We start from the raw sequence: 18,860 nt of genomic DNA, 5'->3' as shown, positions 1-18,860 counted from the left end.
TCCCAGCCATCATCATCTTGATACCAAAACCCAGACAGACATTACAAGTAAACTACAGACCGATATACCTCATGAACGGAGACACCTTAACAAAAATTTGGCAAATTTTTGCAAACAAGTGAATCTAGCAAGACATTAAAGAAACACTATCCTATTTTTCCCCGATCCCACCACCCTATTCCTTTCCCCTTCTCTCTCTCCTACTAAAAGCCCAAGTCCATCTTCTAGTTAGTAAAGTCATTGAAATCATAATGAAAAACAATATTATGAATTAAGTTATACTATATGAAACTGCTGATCATTCAAATGGATTTGACCTACAAAGGCAGCAATGTCACACAGCTCAACATTATGGTAACTCCGAAGTCCTTGTTTTTAAGACTTTTCAATCTGAATTTTATATACTTAGAAATTAAGTACAACGGCACTAAATAGGGCTTCATACTGGCAAGCGACCCGTTGATTCTCACCTTATAAATTGGAGAGCTTCTTCCACACCTGAACCTAGCAGCCAATCTGATCTAAAACCAGTCAACCTTTCTGGAGTTGTCAGTTACTTACTCACGTAATCAAGGTTTCCTTTCTATTTGGAACCCACCTTGGAATCCTTCACCTGAGTTTCGCAGATACTGCTCTTCAGACATGAGATGTTTAACATTTAATGCCAAAGTTTCAACTGAACAATCTGGCATACAATAGACTATACTATTAGCAACGAGAAGGAACAGACTACTGACACACACAACATGGATCAGTCTGTGAAGAGGCAAGTACTGTGTTGTAGCATTCCACTTACATGAATTCTAGAAAAGATGTATCTAATCAACAGTAACAAAAAGAAGATCTGTGGTTGTTTAGGGCTGGTGGTAGAGAAACTGATTGGGACAAGGGGTATAAGGGAACTTCTGAGGGAGAAGGAAATGTTCTCTGTCTTGACTGAGATGAAGGATACATGGTGTGGGGGGGTATCAGTTTGTCAAAACTCAATGAAATGTACACTTAAAATGAATGTATTTTACTGTATGTAAACAGTACCTCAATCAACTTTATTTACAAAAAACAAAACGACAGTATATTTTTAATTAACAAGTGAAACACATATACTACCTTATTTTTTAAAAATTAATGCATAATGAATAAAGCTAAAGTTCCCTTTGACCATCCTCCCAATCCTGGTTTCCATCCTTTCTCTCTCCCATTTATACCTCCTCCCTCAAATAATCACTGTTGGGAGTTTGGGATGAGTTCTTCTGAACCTTTAGAAATATATTTATATACATATACAGCCAGAGAAGATGTACAGTATTGTTTTGTACATAGATATAACTTGTACATACGTTTCTGAAACTTGTTTATTTTTATTTAGCATGTCTCTGAGATCTATTCATGATAATACAGTTTATTTCTTTAAGTCCAATATAGTAATCTATCATGTGACTACACCACATTTTATTTAGCCAGGCCTTTCCCCTTTTGATGAATATTTGGGTTGTTTTTCCCTTTTACAGTTCACCTGTGGTTACCCCCTGGGGTGGCCACAGGGATCATAGGTGGTGCTCCAAGCATTCTTTAGCCTTATCTGTAAGGTTTTTCTTTTTCTTTTTTTTTTTTTTTTTTTGCGGTTCGCGGGCCTCTCACTGTTGTGGCCTCTCCCATTGCGGAGCACAGGCTCCGGACGCGCAGGCTCAGCGGCCATGGCTCACGGGCCCAGCCGCTCCACGGCATGTGGGATCTTCCCGGACCAGGGCACGAACCCGTGTCCCCTGCATCGGCAGGCGGACTTCTCAACCACTGCGCCACCAGGGAAGCCCAAGGTTTAATTTTTTACAGTAAGAATGCATTTATGTATTAGTTATATAGTTTAAATATTCACTTTAATTAAAGAATTTTCTGAAACATAAATTATCAAAAAAAGAATGAAACAAAATCAGTAATAGGAGGCAATCATCCATTAAAATATAAGGAAAACAAATTTCTAGGGCATAATCAATGTACTCATGGTTTGAGATGTAAGTATTGGTTGAAAAATAATGATCTGAGCACTGAACAGTTCATGTAAGCACATTCTCCTACTCAAAGCAATTATGATAAAAACATCAGCATACTGGTTACCATGGCATAAGCATAATTAATACACGCACAAATACTTCGTTTATATTTTTTGCTTTCTTCTTTTATGACTATGATGTCTTTCCCCATCCCTGAAATGAAAGGGGTGAAAAAAAAATTATAAATGACAGGCATTTTAATATCAAAGCTTTAAAATAATAATTCACAGTAATATACTGACATCAGATATAAACCAGAACAAGTTAAAACATGCCCTTAAAACTGATCAGTGACTTTTTTTAGGAGTAGATATAAAAAATGCTTCATTAAAACTACAGGACAAAATTGAGATGGGGATAAGGAAAACGGATTCTTTACCTGCGTTTGGAGTTACACTTTAAAATTAACTCTGACTATATGTACCCGGTCGATGACCTGAGAGTTCATTGCAAACAGGATGCTAGAGTCATAGGAGTTCAGATGTCTGATCTACTCACCCTGGCCCCCATCTCAGCTCCCACAATTCATTCCCTCTCAAGGGTGGCCCTCAAAGACTATCCTAGTGAGAAGTGTTTCCTGCTAATACTCAGTTTATCCTCTCTAAAGGAAGATTACTCATGTTTAGATTTTGAGGTTATCTAACATATGTAAGTCAATAGGGACTGACTGGACATGTCAAAAATTACTTAAGTGGAAGAAGCACTGACAACCAGAAGAAGTGAGACAGCACAATTTCTGATAGCTAATCAAGAGTTAACGTGTGCAGGGGCTTCCCTGGTGGCACAGTGGTCAAGAATCCGCCTGCCAATGCAGGGCACATGGGTTCGAGCCCTGGTCCGGTAAGATCCCACATGCCGCGGAGCAGCTACACCTGTGTGCCACAACTACTGAACCTGTGCTCTAGAGCCCGTGAGCCACAACTACTGAGCCCGCACAACTACTAAAGCCCGTGCGCCTGGAATCCGTGTTCTGCAATAGGCCACCGCAGTGAAAAGCCTGCGCGCTGCAACGAAGAGTAGCCCCCGCTCGCCGCAACTAGAGAAAGCCTGCTCGCAGCAACAAAGACGCAATGCAGCCAAAAATAAATAAATATATTTAAAAAAAAAGTTAACGTGTGCATAATTATCACAGATTATCATGCATTAAATGAATCAAAAGGGTTTACTAAGCAAATATTTCATTTTTATAAGAGGACTAAATCATAGCCAGCTTTAACTCCATGAACTGAATGATAATAAGATGAGCAAAATTATTAAACCAGTAAGTCTTACTAATATCCTGATCACCACTGGCCCTGGAGAGGTGTCACTTAAAAGCCTACTGCTAGGGCTTCCCTGGTGGCGCAGTGGTTGAGAGTCCGCCTGTCAATGCAGGGGACACGGGTTTGTGCCCTGGTCCGGGAGGATCCCACATGCCGCGGAGCAGCTGGGCCCGTGAGCCATGGCCACTGAGCCTGTGAGTCCGGAGCCTGTGCTCCGCAACGGGAGAGGCCACAACAGTGAGAGGCCTGCGTAATGCAAAAAAAAAAAAAAAAAAAGCCAATTGCTAGACAAGCACTGTGCAAATAATACTAAATAAGACATGGACCTGCTTTCAACGAGCTCAGTCTAGTAGAGAGAGAAATAACTTATGTTCAATAAAAAGTAGGTGCTGGGTAGAGTGGTAACAAAATGGGAAAGATCAGCTCTGTCTGAATGAGTGAAAAAGGCTTCATGGACATGACTAAGCTGGGTCTTAAAGGATGAGTTTACCGAAGGCTTAAAGGACTCCCCAGTGGCGCAGTGGGTAAGACTCCGCACTCCCAATGCAGGGGGGCCCGGGTTCGGTCCCTGGTCAGGGAAGTAGATCCCATGTGCATGCCGCCACTAAGAGTTCGAATGGCAGCGAGCTGCAGCTAAGGAGCCCACATGCCGAAACTAAGACTCGGTGCTACCAAACAAACACATAAATAAATATTCAACAACAACCACCACCACCAGGCAGCGGAACACGAGGTGGAAAGGCACGGACGAGGCCCAGTGCGGGTGGGGAGTTGTGAGGAATGCGGGCTGGCCAGAGCAGAAGTTGTGTAGTTCACGGGGCAGGGGCAAATACAAGGTAGGTAGGCAGGCGCCCTGCTCCGGGAGGGCTCGAGAGCTGTTCCGAAGAATGTGAACTCTACCACTGAGGAGTTTTAAGAGGTGCAAGTCCACTCTGGCAGCAGGGCGGGGATGGATCCACGTGGGACAAGCCTACAGAGAGAACAGTGAGGAGCACAGCCATCGTTTTCCAGATGACAGCCTTAAGGACAGAGAGAGGAGGCGCATGTGAGGCATCTTCACACAAAACGGACGACTAGGACCAGATGGTAAGGAGTAAAAGGGAGCTTCTAGCATGAGTCCTCGACTGCTGGCTTAGGTGAACAGATGATGGCCGTCCATTAACCAGGACAGGAGTACTGGCGGAAGAGGAGCAGACCAAGAAAAAGTCAAGTTCAGGCGTAGACCTGACAAATTTGAGATCCACGTAGATGCCCAGTAAGCAGCTGGATACAGGAACAGACCTCGGTCGATCTGAATTCACTATTTCAGTATTACTTTATATCTCCGCAGCTTTCAGAATTTTATCAGGAATACCAACAAGGGCAAAACTGACTGCCATTAAAGCTTAGACCTCCTCTCTGACTTTATAACATCCTTTATCTGATGAATTAGCAAGAGAAAGAAAGGATGAGAAAGCGAAACAAGAAAGGGAGGGAGGGACACAGAAAGGACTGAAGAAAGATCTAGGCAAACACCTTTTTAACATGGTTAACTTTCTACCTAGACATTACTTTCCCATCTCCTGGTGAGGAAACAAGTAATAAAAAAGGGAAACCGTACCAATCAGGCAGGTAGAGCTGTGGATATTTGAACTGAAACAGGATGAATGTTAAGAATCTTCATCAATTGTTTACTCTCCTCACCTTAATTTACTTACAAGCCATGTCCTCAGCATGGCCTATGACAGAAGGGCCTTTTGCTTCTCAAGCATCAACAATTCGACAGCGAATGACGCAGTGCCGGGCTTACCTCTCTTTCCTTCTTCTTGAGTCCCAGTGTTTGTCCTTCTCTTTGTTTCTTTTGCGTTTATGCGGGCTCCTACTCCGATCCCTTCTATGTCGTGAACACTCCGCATCCAGATAGCTTCCCCCAGACTGCCGTGAGTCTACTGAAGCCGACCGCCTTTCTTCATTCCTGAAACAGAAAGAACATTAAACAGTTTTAACTATGGTCTCCAGTACAGACCAGCCTAAAGCTCCATATTCTGTATCAGACCAGTGCCAGACAGAGACTAAATACGTGTAGCCCTGCACTCCAGATAAGAGGGCGGGCAAAGAAACTCAGCTCTTAATGGCATGTTTCACAACTGTGGTAAACTCAAGGACAGCAAGCGTTCTGGCGATGACAGCATGCTACTAATGGTCTCGGAGGTGCTAAAGTTCAGCTGAACGATTACGGGTGACAGAATAAAAACAGAACTATTTTCACCAGCTGACGCACTGACGTACTTCTCCGCATCATCCTCTGCATTCTCCTGCTCCTCCTGCCACTGGCTGCCGAGTTCCTCCATGTGCACGTTGATCACATCCCGAATCACCTACAGAGAGTTAAGTACCGAATTTCAGATAACAGAGCTACTCAGGGACTTCCCTGGTGGCGCGGTGGATAAGAATCCGCCTGCCAATGCAGGGGAAATGGGTTCGAGCCCTGGTCCGGGAAAGTCCCACATGCTGCGGAGCAACTAAGCCCGTGCACCACAACTACTGAGCCTGTGCTCTAGAGCTCGCGAGCCACAACTATTGAGCCCACGTGCCACAATTACTGAAGCCCATGCACCTAGAGCCCATGCTCCTCAACAAGAGAAGCCACCGCAGTGAGAAGCCCTGTGCACCGCAACGAAGAGTAGCCCCTGCTCGCTGCAACCAGAGAAAGCCCGTGCGTAGCTACGAAGACCCAACGCGGCCAAAAATTAAATAAATAAATTTATTAAAAAGAAAAAAAAGTTAACCATAAAATTGTAAAGAGCACTTAGCAACGACACTGATATTTGAGTTCAAGGTTATGAGACCAGAGAAGAAACAAGTGTTGAACCACCAAGGATTTGAGGGACTGTAAGACTCACTAGGGCGATGCCCGAGTAAGGTAAGTCTAAAACATGTACTTTAATTGTAAAAAGCACAGCATAAAACCAAGTGCTAAGCTGTCGGTACAGAGCATGAGTGCAGTAAGCCAGCAGCTGGCTCAGAGCCATCAACACCTCATGGAAACAGTGAGTGGGCATCAAGTTTCTAAACAGCAAAACAAAAGGCACCACAGATGAGACAACGTGTATTAGGATACTGAGGTAAGAATAAATACGTGTGGTCAGATACACTTTAACAGACATGCTTGACTAAAACAAAAGAAAACGCTTGGTAAAATGAGGCCAGATTATGGAAGGTCTCTGGAATCATAAAAGGAAGGAAGAAATAACATGGGAACAATTAGAGATTCAATGAGGAAATTATTTACAGTGTTTAGGCAAGGTGATTCGTGTACCAAAAATTCATCAACTCTACCCACTAAATGACATCTGAAAATAAGTCTAGATATACATCAAGAGGTTAATGTACTTAAATTTTATAATATACATAAAATTATTTTATAATATAAATTACAAATAATTTATACCAAGACATTTCTTAAGCCCAAATGTTTAGTAAAGTACATAAACGCACACTAAAATTTCTGCCAAAAAAGATATTCACTGAACAATTTCTTTGTCCATAAGCATTATTTCAATTACTTCTCACAATAACCCTGCAGTCTGTATTACTATAAAATGAAAAACTCTGAATCTTGAAAAGCTCAAATAATTTGCCCAAGTCAAAGAGCCAATGATAAATTGCAGAATCAAAACTCAAGCGCAGGTCTGTCTAAAGCCAAAATCTATGTCCTCATCGTGATGTAATACCACTTTCTCAAAAGCAGTGTTTTTGTTAGACCGCACAACCTTTTCTTTTCTTTTTTTTTTTTTTTTTTGCTGTACGTGGGCCTCTCACTGTTGTGGCCTCTCCCGTTGCGGAGCACAGGCTCCGGACGCGCAGGCTCAGCGCCCATGGCTCACGGGCCCAGCCGCTCCGCGGCATGTGGGATCCTCCCGGACTGGGACACAAACCCTTGTCCCCTGAATCGGCAGGCGGACTCTCAACCACTGCGCCACCAGGGAAGCCCTGCACAACCTCTTTATAGAAGGGCTTTGTACCCTGAAAAGCCTTTGTCTGGTAAAGGGTGGGTCTGAGAGTGATGGAGCAAATACAAAGCAGGTGTGGCCACCGTGGAGCCACGTCCGCTCAGAAAACCTGTAAGGAACTGTGGAGATCCACGGGACAGAGGATAAGTATCTAAGGGAAATCTCTGTGTTCGACAAAGCTCCATAAAATTATGCCAAACATACCTCAGTATATGACTTCTTGGTTATGTGAACATTCTTAGCTCTATAGGACTGGCGTCTTCTTTTATAATCTCTCACTTCTGCCAGGATTTCAAGGTAAGATTTTGGACTTTTTCGACTATTATCTAATAAAAGAACAAAATAAAATTATTACATCCTCAGAAGCTATAAATTCTTATGAATTAGTGGGAAGGCACACCATAATCATCCGACATTTCAACATGCTTTAATGTACTGTAATAATACAGCACTCAAAAATATTCTGAAAACTCTGTTATATAAGTGGACTGAGGTTTATATCACTCCTTTTCTCTAACCATTAATTGAACATAACAGTGCTTAGGTACAGAGATTAAAGTAACAGCCCAGCTCAAGGAACATTCTTACAGAAGTAAGGTATGCTTAATGTAACAATCAGAGAGCAAAATTTCAAGTACTAAGTAAACATCTTAATATATATGTGAATGACAGATGATACAAAACCATCCTATTCCAACTCAAAGTGGCCTGACAAGTCATCTTAGTAACACTCAAAGGATGGAATGACAATTAAGAAATAGAAAACTATGATATTCGTCTCAAACCTTGATTGACTTTGGCAGCCAAGTCTACAAAGAGATCGCTGTCATTTTCAATAATTTGAGAATCTGACCGTTTTTTCTTTGTCTCCTCGATTACAAAATCATAGAGGGCAAGACGATCGGCTTGGGTTAGATCACAAACAAACCGTTTGTGATTCAGAGGAACTTCAACAGGCAATGAAGAATACATCCCTAGAGTAAAAATAAAATCACAAGGATAAACAATACATGAAGCTTTGTGGATTTATGATCTACTATACTTATCTTTAAACATGCGCTGTAATAATGCAACATTAAATTAACACAAGCAATCTGTTTTCATAGTAATCCCTAAACATACAAAACATCAATCTGTGTGATAACGGTCAACATTGACTCTATCCTGAATGCTACATCCACAGAATGTTTGCTGTTGTGGACGTTTGCTATTCTTTCCAACAATGTTAAGACAGATCCCATGAAGGCAGGCAGTAATAACCATGAGACAATTTGCTAAGAAAAAAAACCTTTAAAAGGGTACCCATACTGTAAAGGTAGATATTAACTTTCTTTCTGTCTATATGCTTTTCCCCATAAAAGCTCGGAAAAAAATGTTTTTAATAGGTAATACACATTACAGTCCCTTTGAAGATAAATTATAGAAATATGAAAAATGTGTAAAAAATATCATTTTTTATGAGAGACATCAAGCTAGATGTTCCATAGTCAAAATGCATCCCATTTGTGCAATGACTTAGAGCTAGGGACCAAGAAACAGTTAAGTAGCAGAAATCCCAAGAAAGACCAGAGAAAGACAGACTGAGACTAACCCTGATTTAATTTTCGGAAGCAGCAGCATATTGACTTCACCAAATTAAGTGAAAAACCTTAACGATACCCCCCCCACCAAAGTCATAGAACTTTCTAAAATCTGCTCATTAATGAAAAAAAGTAAATACAATACCTTGATATGATGTATTAAACATTGAAGAAAATTTGTTTTGAGATTCAAATTTTCTCAAAGAAACAAAAAAATTACTGTAACTGTAAATAAAGCAATTTAAAATGATTCTTTCTAGACTTCATTACTCACAAATGCAAACAAAGAACATGAGCTACTAAAGGAATCCTTTTAATGTTTGCTAGTTACCCTAAAGTAATAACTCAGGTTCACAGAACAATGTAAAATCAGTAGCTCTTCTCAAATACTTATATTTGATAAAGTTTAATCTCACTGACTTCCTAGGTAAAGAGGCAAAACAAAAATTCAAATGAGAGCACCCTATGAACTAAGCATGACAACACAAGAAAAGAGATGACTTTACATTTGTCTACAAATTAAGACGAGAGCTACACTGAATCTCAGTCCGTGGTGTAACAGCTACAGATAAGCATCTGTACTAGCAGAAGGCTTCTGAATTAGTGCGGAAGGAGGGTTCCCTCCTTTTCAATCAATCTTACTCTAATTCTGGTAGACGCTAGGGAAAGCCAGATGTTAAAACATTTAATTTTATAATATAAAAATGAGATGGCTTTGATAAACCGAATTTATCTGAATATAGGTTATACATTCTAGGAGAAAAATACAAAAGATTAGAAAACACTGATGTATTATAAACAAGCTCCACATAAACCCCTCTCTGCTCTTTTTAAACAAAGAAGTATAATTTCCTCCTTAAAATATTTTGGAGTTTTCTTTATTCATCTTAAATTCCTGTATGGTCAAGACTGATAGTTAAATTCTTTGAAATTCAACTAAAATTCCAAATCAAGACTATAATATTGTGACAGTGATTAAGATAAAGTTTAGAAATTTGAGTGATACTTTTAAAAGGATATCATTTGCAAAAAGGATACTGCATATCTTTAAATAAGGAGTACATTCAGGTTCCTAATTCCTCTTTATACTCACCCCAATTACTGAAAAAGAAAAAGTACAGGAAAAGTTAAACAAGCTGCATTCAAATCATTCAGAACATAGATATTTCCGACACACAAAAAAAAAAACACACTTAAATAAGCTTACATTTCCACAAAATGTAAAAGTTCAAACGCAAGTTTCTATACAATTCAGAGGTATATCTGAATGAGCTGTAATCATACTAATTCTGTGACCCTCTATCTGCCTTTTTTTATAGTAGTTTTTAAAAACTGTGGTAAAATATACACATGAAATTTACCATTTTAACCATTTTCAGGTGTACAGTTCAGTGGCATTTAGTACATTCATACTGTTGTGCAACCATCATGTCTATCCATCTCCAGAACCTTTTCATCATCCCAAACTGAAACTCTAATCTACTTTTTCAATAACTTGAACTCTCATTCTTCTGTGTTAGTCCTTTCTGCCAACACAGGGCATCTCAAACGTGTGAGATACAATATTAAATATTAATATTAAATAATAATATATTTAACAATATTAAACATTAACTCGTGTTAAAGGTACAAACTCAGAATTTTGCAAAGAATTCATACAGAGTCAATTTCCTAACGCTGGAGATGAAGAAATGAGGTCCTTGGAAGTAAAACGATTTGCCAACATCTCACAAGTGGTAGGAACAGATCAGGTCTAGAACCATAATCTCCTGTCTCTTTGGGGTTCTTTATCATAGTACACTGATGTTCAAATCACGGCCACCACCCAAACAGATGCCATGAAACTGAAGTACAGAAACTTGAATTTTTAATATTGAAGGAAAAAGATAAACCACCAACTATATAAAATGACTGTTTATGACTGAAATTAGTATCTTGGTGATAAAATTAACCAAAGTAACTATATCCGAAAATAAATAAGTAGATCTAATGGCTGTTCAAGCTTTGACAAAGATTAACGAATTGAGAACTCTATACCTTGAGTTTAGACCTGATGTGACTGATGAAATGAAAACATAAAATCTGACAATTTAGTATATAACAAACAAAACATTAATGAAATGGAAAATGTAAAACTATTAATGTTAGTTATTCTTCCTTCAAAGTAAACATCAATAAGAAAGTATTAAAGAGATTTTTGTCCTGGGGTAAAAAATTTTAGATGTGTAAGACATAAGTGTGCCACAAAAATTAATCTCTATTGAGAAATTGCAGAACTCTACATAGATGAAAAAAAGTTTTAAAAAGAGGGTTACAGATCATATAACATGTTATTCTTAACAATGAAGTCTTAATTTAAGATAATACAAAAATTCAAAATCAAATAGAAGTTCCTTTTAACTATCTATTGAAAGAACTATTCATTCAAAGTAATTATTTGCTTTTGTAAAGAATTAAACTCAATGTGCAAATCTGCAAAATTCAGAACTTGGCTCTCAATCCAGCTTTCCTATATTATAGCAAAGGGGTGTTAATTCACTTCTGTGTGCCTCTATTTCTTCATCTAATATGAAAGAGCAAATACTTGTTCAACCTATCACAAGTTTGTTGTCAAAGGGAAATGAAATGAATAAGAGAGCTTTGAAAAATAAAAAAACTCTCTTCTAAAATATAAAAGCACTGAGAACCTTTAGAACAAGCACCCCAGAACTTTATCATCTCTATCAGACAGGATTTGTTTCCTGATCTGTAAAAAGCAGAAGCTGGATTAGATTATCTCCAAATTCTCTTTCAACTCTAAAATAAATTCAGTAAATCTATCTAACTAGCTAAGGTCAAAAAAAGTCCTTTAACTAATAACCCCTCCAAAAAAAAAAAAAAAAAACCAAAATCCTTTACTTTTTTAATTGGTTCACTAACTGAACAGGGGTCAAAAAAGGCTTGACTGACTATAGCTCAGTAATCTCTTCAAATAAGATGAGAGTCAAATGTCTCCCTCAAAGAATAAAACCTGCAATTTAGCACAAAAAGTACTAAATGGGATCTTCAAAACAGGAAATACAAGCAATAGGCTTCTGGCTGTTCCGAGGAACCAATCTAATGCACACTAAGAAGACTTCTTCCTTCTGCAGCCACAGGGCGACTGAGGGAGAAATGAAGCCCAGATACTGGCTTAGAACAATGGGATTAAGACCCTGAACATCAACACAGGAGAAAAGAAATCCTAACTATGGGCTAGTGAGTATCATTCAGCTAAAAAGAAGAGTGAGGGAGAAAAAGGTAAGATGTCCAGAGAAAGCTACCTTCAGGAGGCTTAAGGAAGTCAACTGAGAATTGTTATCAGAGCCAGTCAGCCTTGGCTGGATGGTCTACCTAGAGTCAGAAATCTGTTAACTGCATTTACTTGTTTTCTTCTATGATTTTGAAGGATTAAGGTTTCTTTCAATTTCCTAGAAGCTCAAACTTAAATAATTCTAACCTAGTCTCTGCTGAAGTTAAGTCCCAGGCAGAAACTCTTAAGCCAGCCTGGGCATGCAGGGATCCACAAACCCTCTGAAATTGTATATAAAACCGCTGTTTGTGCTTCACCGAGGAGTAGCTGTGGGGACAGATTAGCCCGAGCCTTTCCTCTTACGTTGCATTTCGACATTCCTACATTTAACACTGGGTTAATTCTCAAGAGAGAGGGGAAATGTCAGAGTGAGACAGTCTACTCAGTGGGATTTATTTACTAGATAATCATAATTAAAAAAAATTTATCTACGAGGCAATCTCACCTATTAGGTAATTCCAAAGCATGAATCCCTAGCTAAAACAGTGTTCTGGTGAGATTGGTGTATCTCAGTGGAATATATCTAACAAATGAAGCTGACACCAAGCACTGAGTCTAATGTCAAATATAAAACTTAGCCTTTCTCATAACTGTTCTCGTAAGATTTCTCTTGAAAATTAGAAACATGTGCTATGGAAGAAAAAGTTTTATTAATTAGTTCAAACTTTGATGCCACTTACTTTGATTATAATAATCACCATCGTTTCCAACTGCATCTCTAGCTTGTTTAATTATCTGGAATTGTGAGTCCTTATCTGTCAAAAAAATCCATAAATACAATATGAATTGTCAGTGTCCACAATGAAATTAACTGGGTTCCAATCCAAGCTCCCTGGGCACATTGAGAAACCTTCCAGAATCTTAACACCCACAGTGCTGCCAAGGTACTCTGAATGCAGAATTCTTTCAGATCTACCTAGAATCCAGTAAGTAACCAGACTTCAAGCAGTTCAGAAAACACTATAATCAAGCATGCAGCAGTAGCTGCTACAAATTTTATCAACCAATATAATATCTAACATTTCTTGAATTCCAGCTAAGTGTCAGGCAGTATTCTAACCATATTACATATATCATTACATCATTTAATCCTCACAAGGGTGCTATTATCATCATCCGCATTTTATAAAGAAATTTAGGCAACTAACAGGTTAATTACCGTACTGAAAGTCACACAACTATTAGTGACAAAATTACTTGACTCAGGGCATTCTGATTCCAAAGTCCAAGATTTTAACCTCTATGTATGCTATGAACGCTTGGAACACATTTCTATCCTCAGTTCTATCGTCAAATTATGTGTGTGGCCAGATTTTTGTTATAATCAAGAAGGAAGGCATCTGTCCTATTGTACAAAGCTTTGGAATATTTTCATTGCCTATTATAAGCCTGGTCTCTAAATTTCAGATTGAGCAAACTAGTGTCACTATAGGAAATATCCTTCTTGGGACTTTCCTGGCAGTCCAGTGGTTAAGACTTCGCCTTCCAATACGGGGGGTGCGGGTTCGATTCCTGGTTGGGGAGCTTAAGATCCCATATGCCTCGCAGCCAAAAAACCAAAAGAACATAAAACAGAAGCAATATTGTAACAAATTCAATAAAGACTTTAAAAAACGTTCCACATCAAAAAAAAAAATCTTAAAAAAAAAAAAAGAAAACCCTTCTTAACCAACCATAAGTATACTTATAAAGTCCATTCTTTTGATAATTCAAAAATGAAACATTAGGACTTCCCTGGTGGCACAGCGTTTAAGAATCCGCATGCCAATGCAGGGCACACGGGTTTGGTCCCTAGACTGGGAAGATCCCACATGACAAGAAGCAACTAAGCCCGTGCGCCACAACTACAGAGTGCTCTAGAGCCCACGAGCCGCAACTACTGAAGCCCACGCGTGTAGAGCCCGTGCTCCACAACTAGATAAGCCACTGCGACGAGAAGGCCGTGCACCGCAATGAAGAGCAGCCCCCGCTCGCCACAACTAGAGAAGGCCCGCGCAAAGCAACGAAGACCCAATGCAGCCAAAAATAAATAAAAATAAATAAATTTAAAAAAAGAAATATCAATACCTATACAGGTACAGCTACACTAAGATATTTTAAAATTATATTAATACTTACTCAAGGTAACTGAAGGTATCTTTGCATTCTCATAGAAAAAGTCAGAATTATACATTTTACCCTAAACAATAAAAAAAACAAAATCTTAGTGTTTTTCAGTATCATGACTATTTTAAGATTTGAGATAAACCAACAATAGATTAATATCATTTAAACATTTCTTGCAATAATTTGAAAAATGAGGCAAGTACCATTGCACCCCTCAAATGACTATTATTTTGTCAGAAAACATCACACTGTACCTTCCAAATACTGTGAATTTATTAAGGTATGAATTACACAACATACACATAATAGATATATGGTACCTCTTCTTCTTTGGTATAGCCCAGTTTCCTCAATCTACAAGATACCATGTGCTTTGCTAGAGACGACTTAGGCATGCGATGATTGGAATCGTAAGGGCATATGGCAACTTCATCCTATAAAGATCAAACAGAAGCAAAGAAAAAGGGTACATAATTTTTAAGGAAATAATTATACCATTAAATGTGTTTATATCCTCTTCCGTAGGCCTCTCCCAACGCCCCTGTGTGAGTGTATGTACACAGAAGGAAAAAAAAAAAACCCTCCCTCATTCTCTCTCCCCCTTACAGTCTCTGCCCCTCTTCAACCCATCAAAGCCCAACTCTTGAAAGATGTGTTTACACTCACTGCCTGGACAACCTCACCTACCAATCAGCTAGTCTTTTTTCCTCCTAACGAACTCTGAAATCCTTCCACATAATCCATGCCCACTGCCATGTCCCCATGCAGGAGATCATCACCTCCCTCCTGGGTTACAAGGGCCACTGCCTAACTGCTCTCTCCACTTCCGGTCTGGCTGTTCTCCATTCTCCACACTGCAGCTAGCTTGAATCCCAGGTCTGCCACTTACTGACTATATGAACTTAGTCAAGGTACTGAACCTTACTTTGCCTCAGTTTCCTCATCTATAAAAGGGGTGTAACAGCAGGACCTCTTTCACAGAGCTATGAGTTTATACACATAAAGCAATTTGGACTGGACCTGGTAAATAGTAAGTATTCAATAAATATAAGCAATTATTATTTTATTAAAAGGCAAGTATAATCATGATATGCCTTGGCTTAAAATACTTCCATGCGGGGCTTCCGCGGAGCAACTAAGCCCGTGCACCACAACTACTGAGCCTGTGCTCTAAAGCCCACGTGCAGCAACTACTGAGCCCACGAGCCACAACTACTGAAGCCCACGCGCCTAGAGCCTGTGCTCCGCATCAAGAGAAGCCACCGCAATGAGAAGCCCGCGCACAGCAGAGAAGAGTAGCCCCTGCACGCCGCAACTAGAGAAAGCCCATGTGGAGCAACAGAGACCCGACGCAATCAAAAATAAATAAATTAAAGAAAAAAACAAAAACTTCCATGCCTCCCCCACTGTTCTCATTAAGAAAAAAAAAAAATCCAGATTCTTTAACACGGCTGACACGAGGATCTTTAAGGTCTGGCCCCTACTGACCATCATTCCCCTCCTTCCCCATAGCCTATGCTCTTAGCTATCCTTAACTACCGGAGGTTTCCTGATCTGCTCACCACACCCTTGTCTCTGGATTTCTACACATGCTGTTGATGCTTTCTCTGTGCTTCACTAGCTAATTCAGCTCACTTTCATTTATCAGCTTAGAATTCACTTTACCCAGGAAGTCCTGGCCATCCCCTCACAGCCTACAATAACCGGCACTACAGCAATTCCAACCCAGCCTTCACAGACTTTATCACATTACAATGTAGCGGCTGATCTCTCTGTATTCCCCCTCATCACCACCACCAGCCGCTGAGCTCTGTGAGGATGGGAACTGTGACGCTGTTCACTCAGCTTCAGTATGAAAACACTCCAGCAGAAAAGTGAAGATTCACTGCCTATCTGGACTGCACCTGGTCTAGGAAGTATGAATGTCACTTACCAGGATGTCTAAGCCAGTTCCTCTCCTGAATATCAGACACTGGTTTTGCAAAGGTCAGATACACACCCACAGCCGATTGCCCGAATTTTGGAACTTCAGAGAGGAGTTTTAGAGCGGCAGCATATCAAGTAGGCACAGGGACTCTCAGAGCAGAATGCCTGGGAGTTCAAATTCTAACTGCCACCTCTCAGCAATGTGTCCTGGGACAAAGTATCACCTCTTCTGGTTTGTTTCCTCATCTGTAAAAAGTGGCTAACGGTACCTACCTCATAGGGTAACTATGAATATTAAAGGAGGTAATTATAGTAAGTGACATATACAAAGCTCTATTTAACTGTTAATAAAAGAAATCTAAATTTACTAAATCGCTGGGTAAACAGTGGTGTGGAAAGGCTTGGCAGGCCCCACTCAATGGAATTCGCAGCTTCAAATATACCTCTAAACAAATAATAAAAGTGTTGCTGCTGTTTTCTCCTCTGGCCGGGCAGCACGCCGGATCTTAGTTCCCAGGCCTGGGGTTGAATTGAACCCGGGCCCCCTGCAGCGGAAGCGCGGAATCCTAACCACTGGACCGCCAGGGAATTCCCAAAAGTGTTTTTTCAAAATGGTAAACCCAGAAAGAATAGTCGACCGCATGAATAATGATGCCACACTGGAGCACTTCCCTTCCTCCCATCCCATTAAAAAGAAAAAAAAAGTCAGGATTGTTCACCCCAATACTCCTGCCTACATCTCTTCCTAACGTCCAGGAGAGCTGCTAATACCGACTCTAGGTTGACATCCTTTAATAATCGTGGAATCGGTGCACAGTCTGGAGGCTGAGAAAGATGACCTGCACTCCCAAGCCCTCCCGACACCGAGTCTGGTGGAAGTGCGGAATCCACGCGACAGATGACAGGGCAAGCCGCCGCCGCCTCCGCGAGCAGCACCCCGAACCCGCCCGCTTATCTTCCAGTCACACCCCAGCCCGGCTATCCGCTCCGCTCTGCACCCGCCGCGATCCCTCGGCTCCTTAGGGCGAGGTTCCGCAGGGGTGCGCAGCCCGGGGGTGGGTGCGAGCATCCCGGGGGCGTCGGGCGCTGCAGGCCGGATCCCGCGCCGCCCACAGCCCTGCAGACGCGGGGCCGCGGCCGCCGCCCGGGGCTCCGCAGGCTGAGGGCCCCCGGGAGGACCCCGCGCCCCTCACCTCGGCCGCCTCCTCCTCCCCGGGGTCCAGCCGGTCCAGGCTCCAGCCCAGCGACGCCGTCACCTCCTCCAGCGTCCGGCAGCAGTTCTCCACGAACTCGCTCAGCTCCTCCCGCAGCCGCCGCCGCTCCTCCACCGGTGGAGGGTCGCCATCCATGGCCGCGGCACGACCACTTACCCGCCTGCCGGCCCGGAAGGAGCGGCCCAACTGCCGGCGGCGCGCGCGGGCCTCTGGGAGCTGTGGGCGGGGCCACGTAGCCACGTGACTGGATCCGCCAACAGGGAAGGGCCCCGGGAAGGGCGGAAGCGGTTCTGAGAAGTCTCTTCCGTCTCTTCCCGACGTCGCTACCTTCGTAAGGCTCGTGGATGCCTTTGCACTTGGCCTTCCCTGAACGGCGTTCCCCGCCCCAATTTAAAAAAAAAAAAAACGCTTATATCTACAGAAAAGTTTAAAGAGTAGTACAATGAGCATTCGCATAGCCGTCCTCCAGTTCATTAACTGCTTAACATTTGGCCTCTCTCCCACCGTCTCCATACACACAGCCCGGCACACTGATTTTTGACGAATTATTTGAAAGTTGCGGATACTTCACCCCCACAGACGTCTGTATGCATCTCCCAAGAATAAGGACATAGCCCGACATAAGCATCATATATGATCAAACCTAGAAAATTAATGATTTCATAGTATCATCTAACATAATTCGTATTCAAATTTCCCGAGCTGCCCCCGAAATTCCTTTGATAGCCGTTTTTATTATTTTTTTCAACCCATGAGCTATAATCGGCTCTTTTACTGCAGAACAGTCTCCTCCACTCTCCTCTGTAACTTGTCACTGAATTTTGTCCCGACTCCCCGCCAGTTGTCTGGTAGAATGTTCCTCCTTCTGGACTTGTTAGATCTTCCCCTTACGACTAGATTCAGTGTTAAGCATTTTTTGCAAGACGTGTGTACCTCTTTATCACACCTCATAGAGGACACATATCTTAGATTCTCCTGCTGTCAGTAATGCTAAATTTGATCACTCGGTAAAGACAGTGACTGCATGGCTCCATTGTAACTGTACATTTTCCTCTTGGTATTTGGTAAGTAATCTGAGGGATGCTACTTTGAGGCCATGTGAACGTCCCGTTCCCAGCAAACTCACACAATCCTTCACTGAATCTGTGATTACATTACTGATTGCATACCCGATGATTCTGTAACTCTGTCATGCTCCCACGTTTATTAGCTGCCATTCTTACCACGCCTTCATTTTTTCTATTGTTTGTTTCACTATGGAATCACGGTTTGGTTTTTTAAAAATCATTATTAAAGGTTTTAAAATTCGTTATTACATACTCCATTACCATCATAATTCTTGTTTTATAAGCAGAAAATGTGTTTGCAGAAATTATAAAGTGAATACAAAATACTGATATT

The 18,860-nt window shown here is 41.1% G+C and overlaps 1 protein-coding gene across 2 annotated transcripts; it reads right to left on the bottom strand.

Moving 5' to 3' along the window:
• Positions 1-1,857: 1,857 nt before the first annotated feature.
• SNRNP48 (small nuclear ribonucleoprotein U11/U12 subunit 48) lies at positions 1,858-18,574 on the bottom strand. Of its 2 annotated transcripts, XM_027128320.1 has the most exons (10): positions 17,439-17,539; positions 16,253-16,491; positions 14,640-14,753; positions 14,332-14,392; positions 12,894-12,968; positions 8,088-8,276; positions 7,507-7,628; positions 5,579-5,667; positions 5,100-5,264; positions 1,858-2,201 (listed from the first exon to the last, which is right to left on the bottom strand). In XM_027128320.1, exons 3-10 carry the CDS (start codon positions 14,712-14,714, stop codon positions 2,153-2,155), a joined length of 825 nt encoding a protein of 274 aa, XP_026984121.1. In that variant the 5' UTR covers positions 14,715-14,753; positions 16,253-16,491; positions 17,439-17,539; the 3' UTR covers positions 1,858-2,152. The 2 variants fall into 2 exon arrangements, with proteins under 2 accessions (XP_026984121.1, XP_026984120.1); XM_027128319.1 differs by lacking the exon at positions 16,253-16,491 and having other exon boundaries at positions 17,439-18,574.
• Positions 18,575-18,860: the final 286 nt, after the last annotated feature.

Source organism: Aethalodelphis obliquidens, unplaced genomic scaffold (assembly GCF_003676395.1).
Source record: "Aethalodelphis obliquidens isolate GAN/ISIS:26980383/991018 unplaced genomic scaffold, ASM367639v1 scaffold34, whole genome shotgun sequence".
In the NCBI taxonomy this organism is placed as follows: Eukaryota; Metazoa; Chordata; class Mammalia; order Artiodactyla; family Delphinidae; genus Aethalodelphis; species Aethalodelphis obliquidens.
The sequence above is the reverse complement of the archived record's forward strand: the minus strand, read 5'-3'. Positions and strand labels throughout refer to the sequence as shown.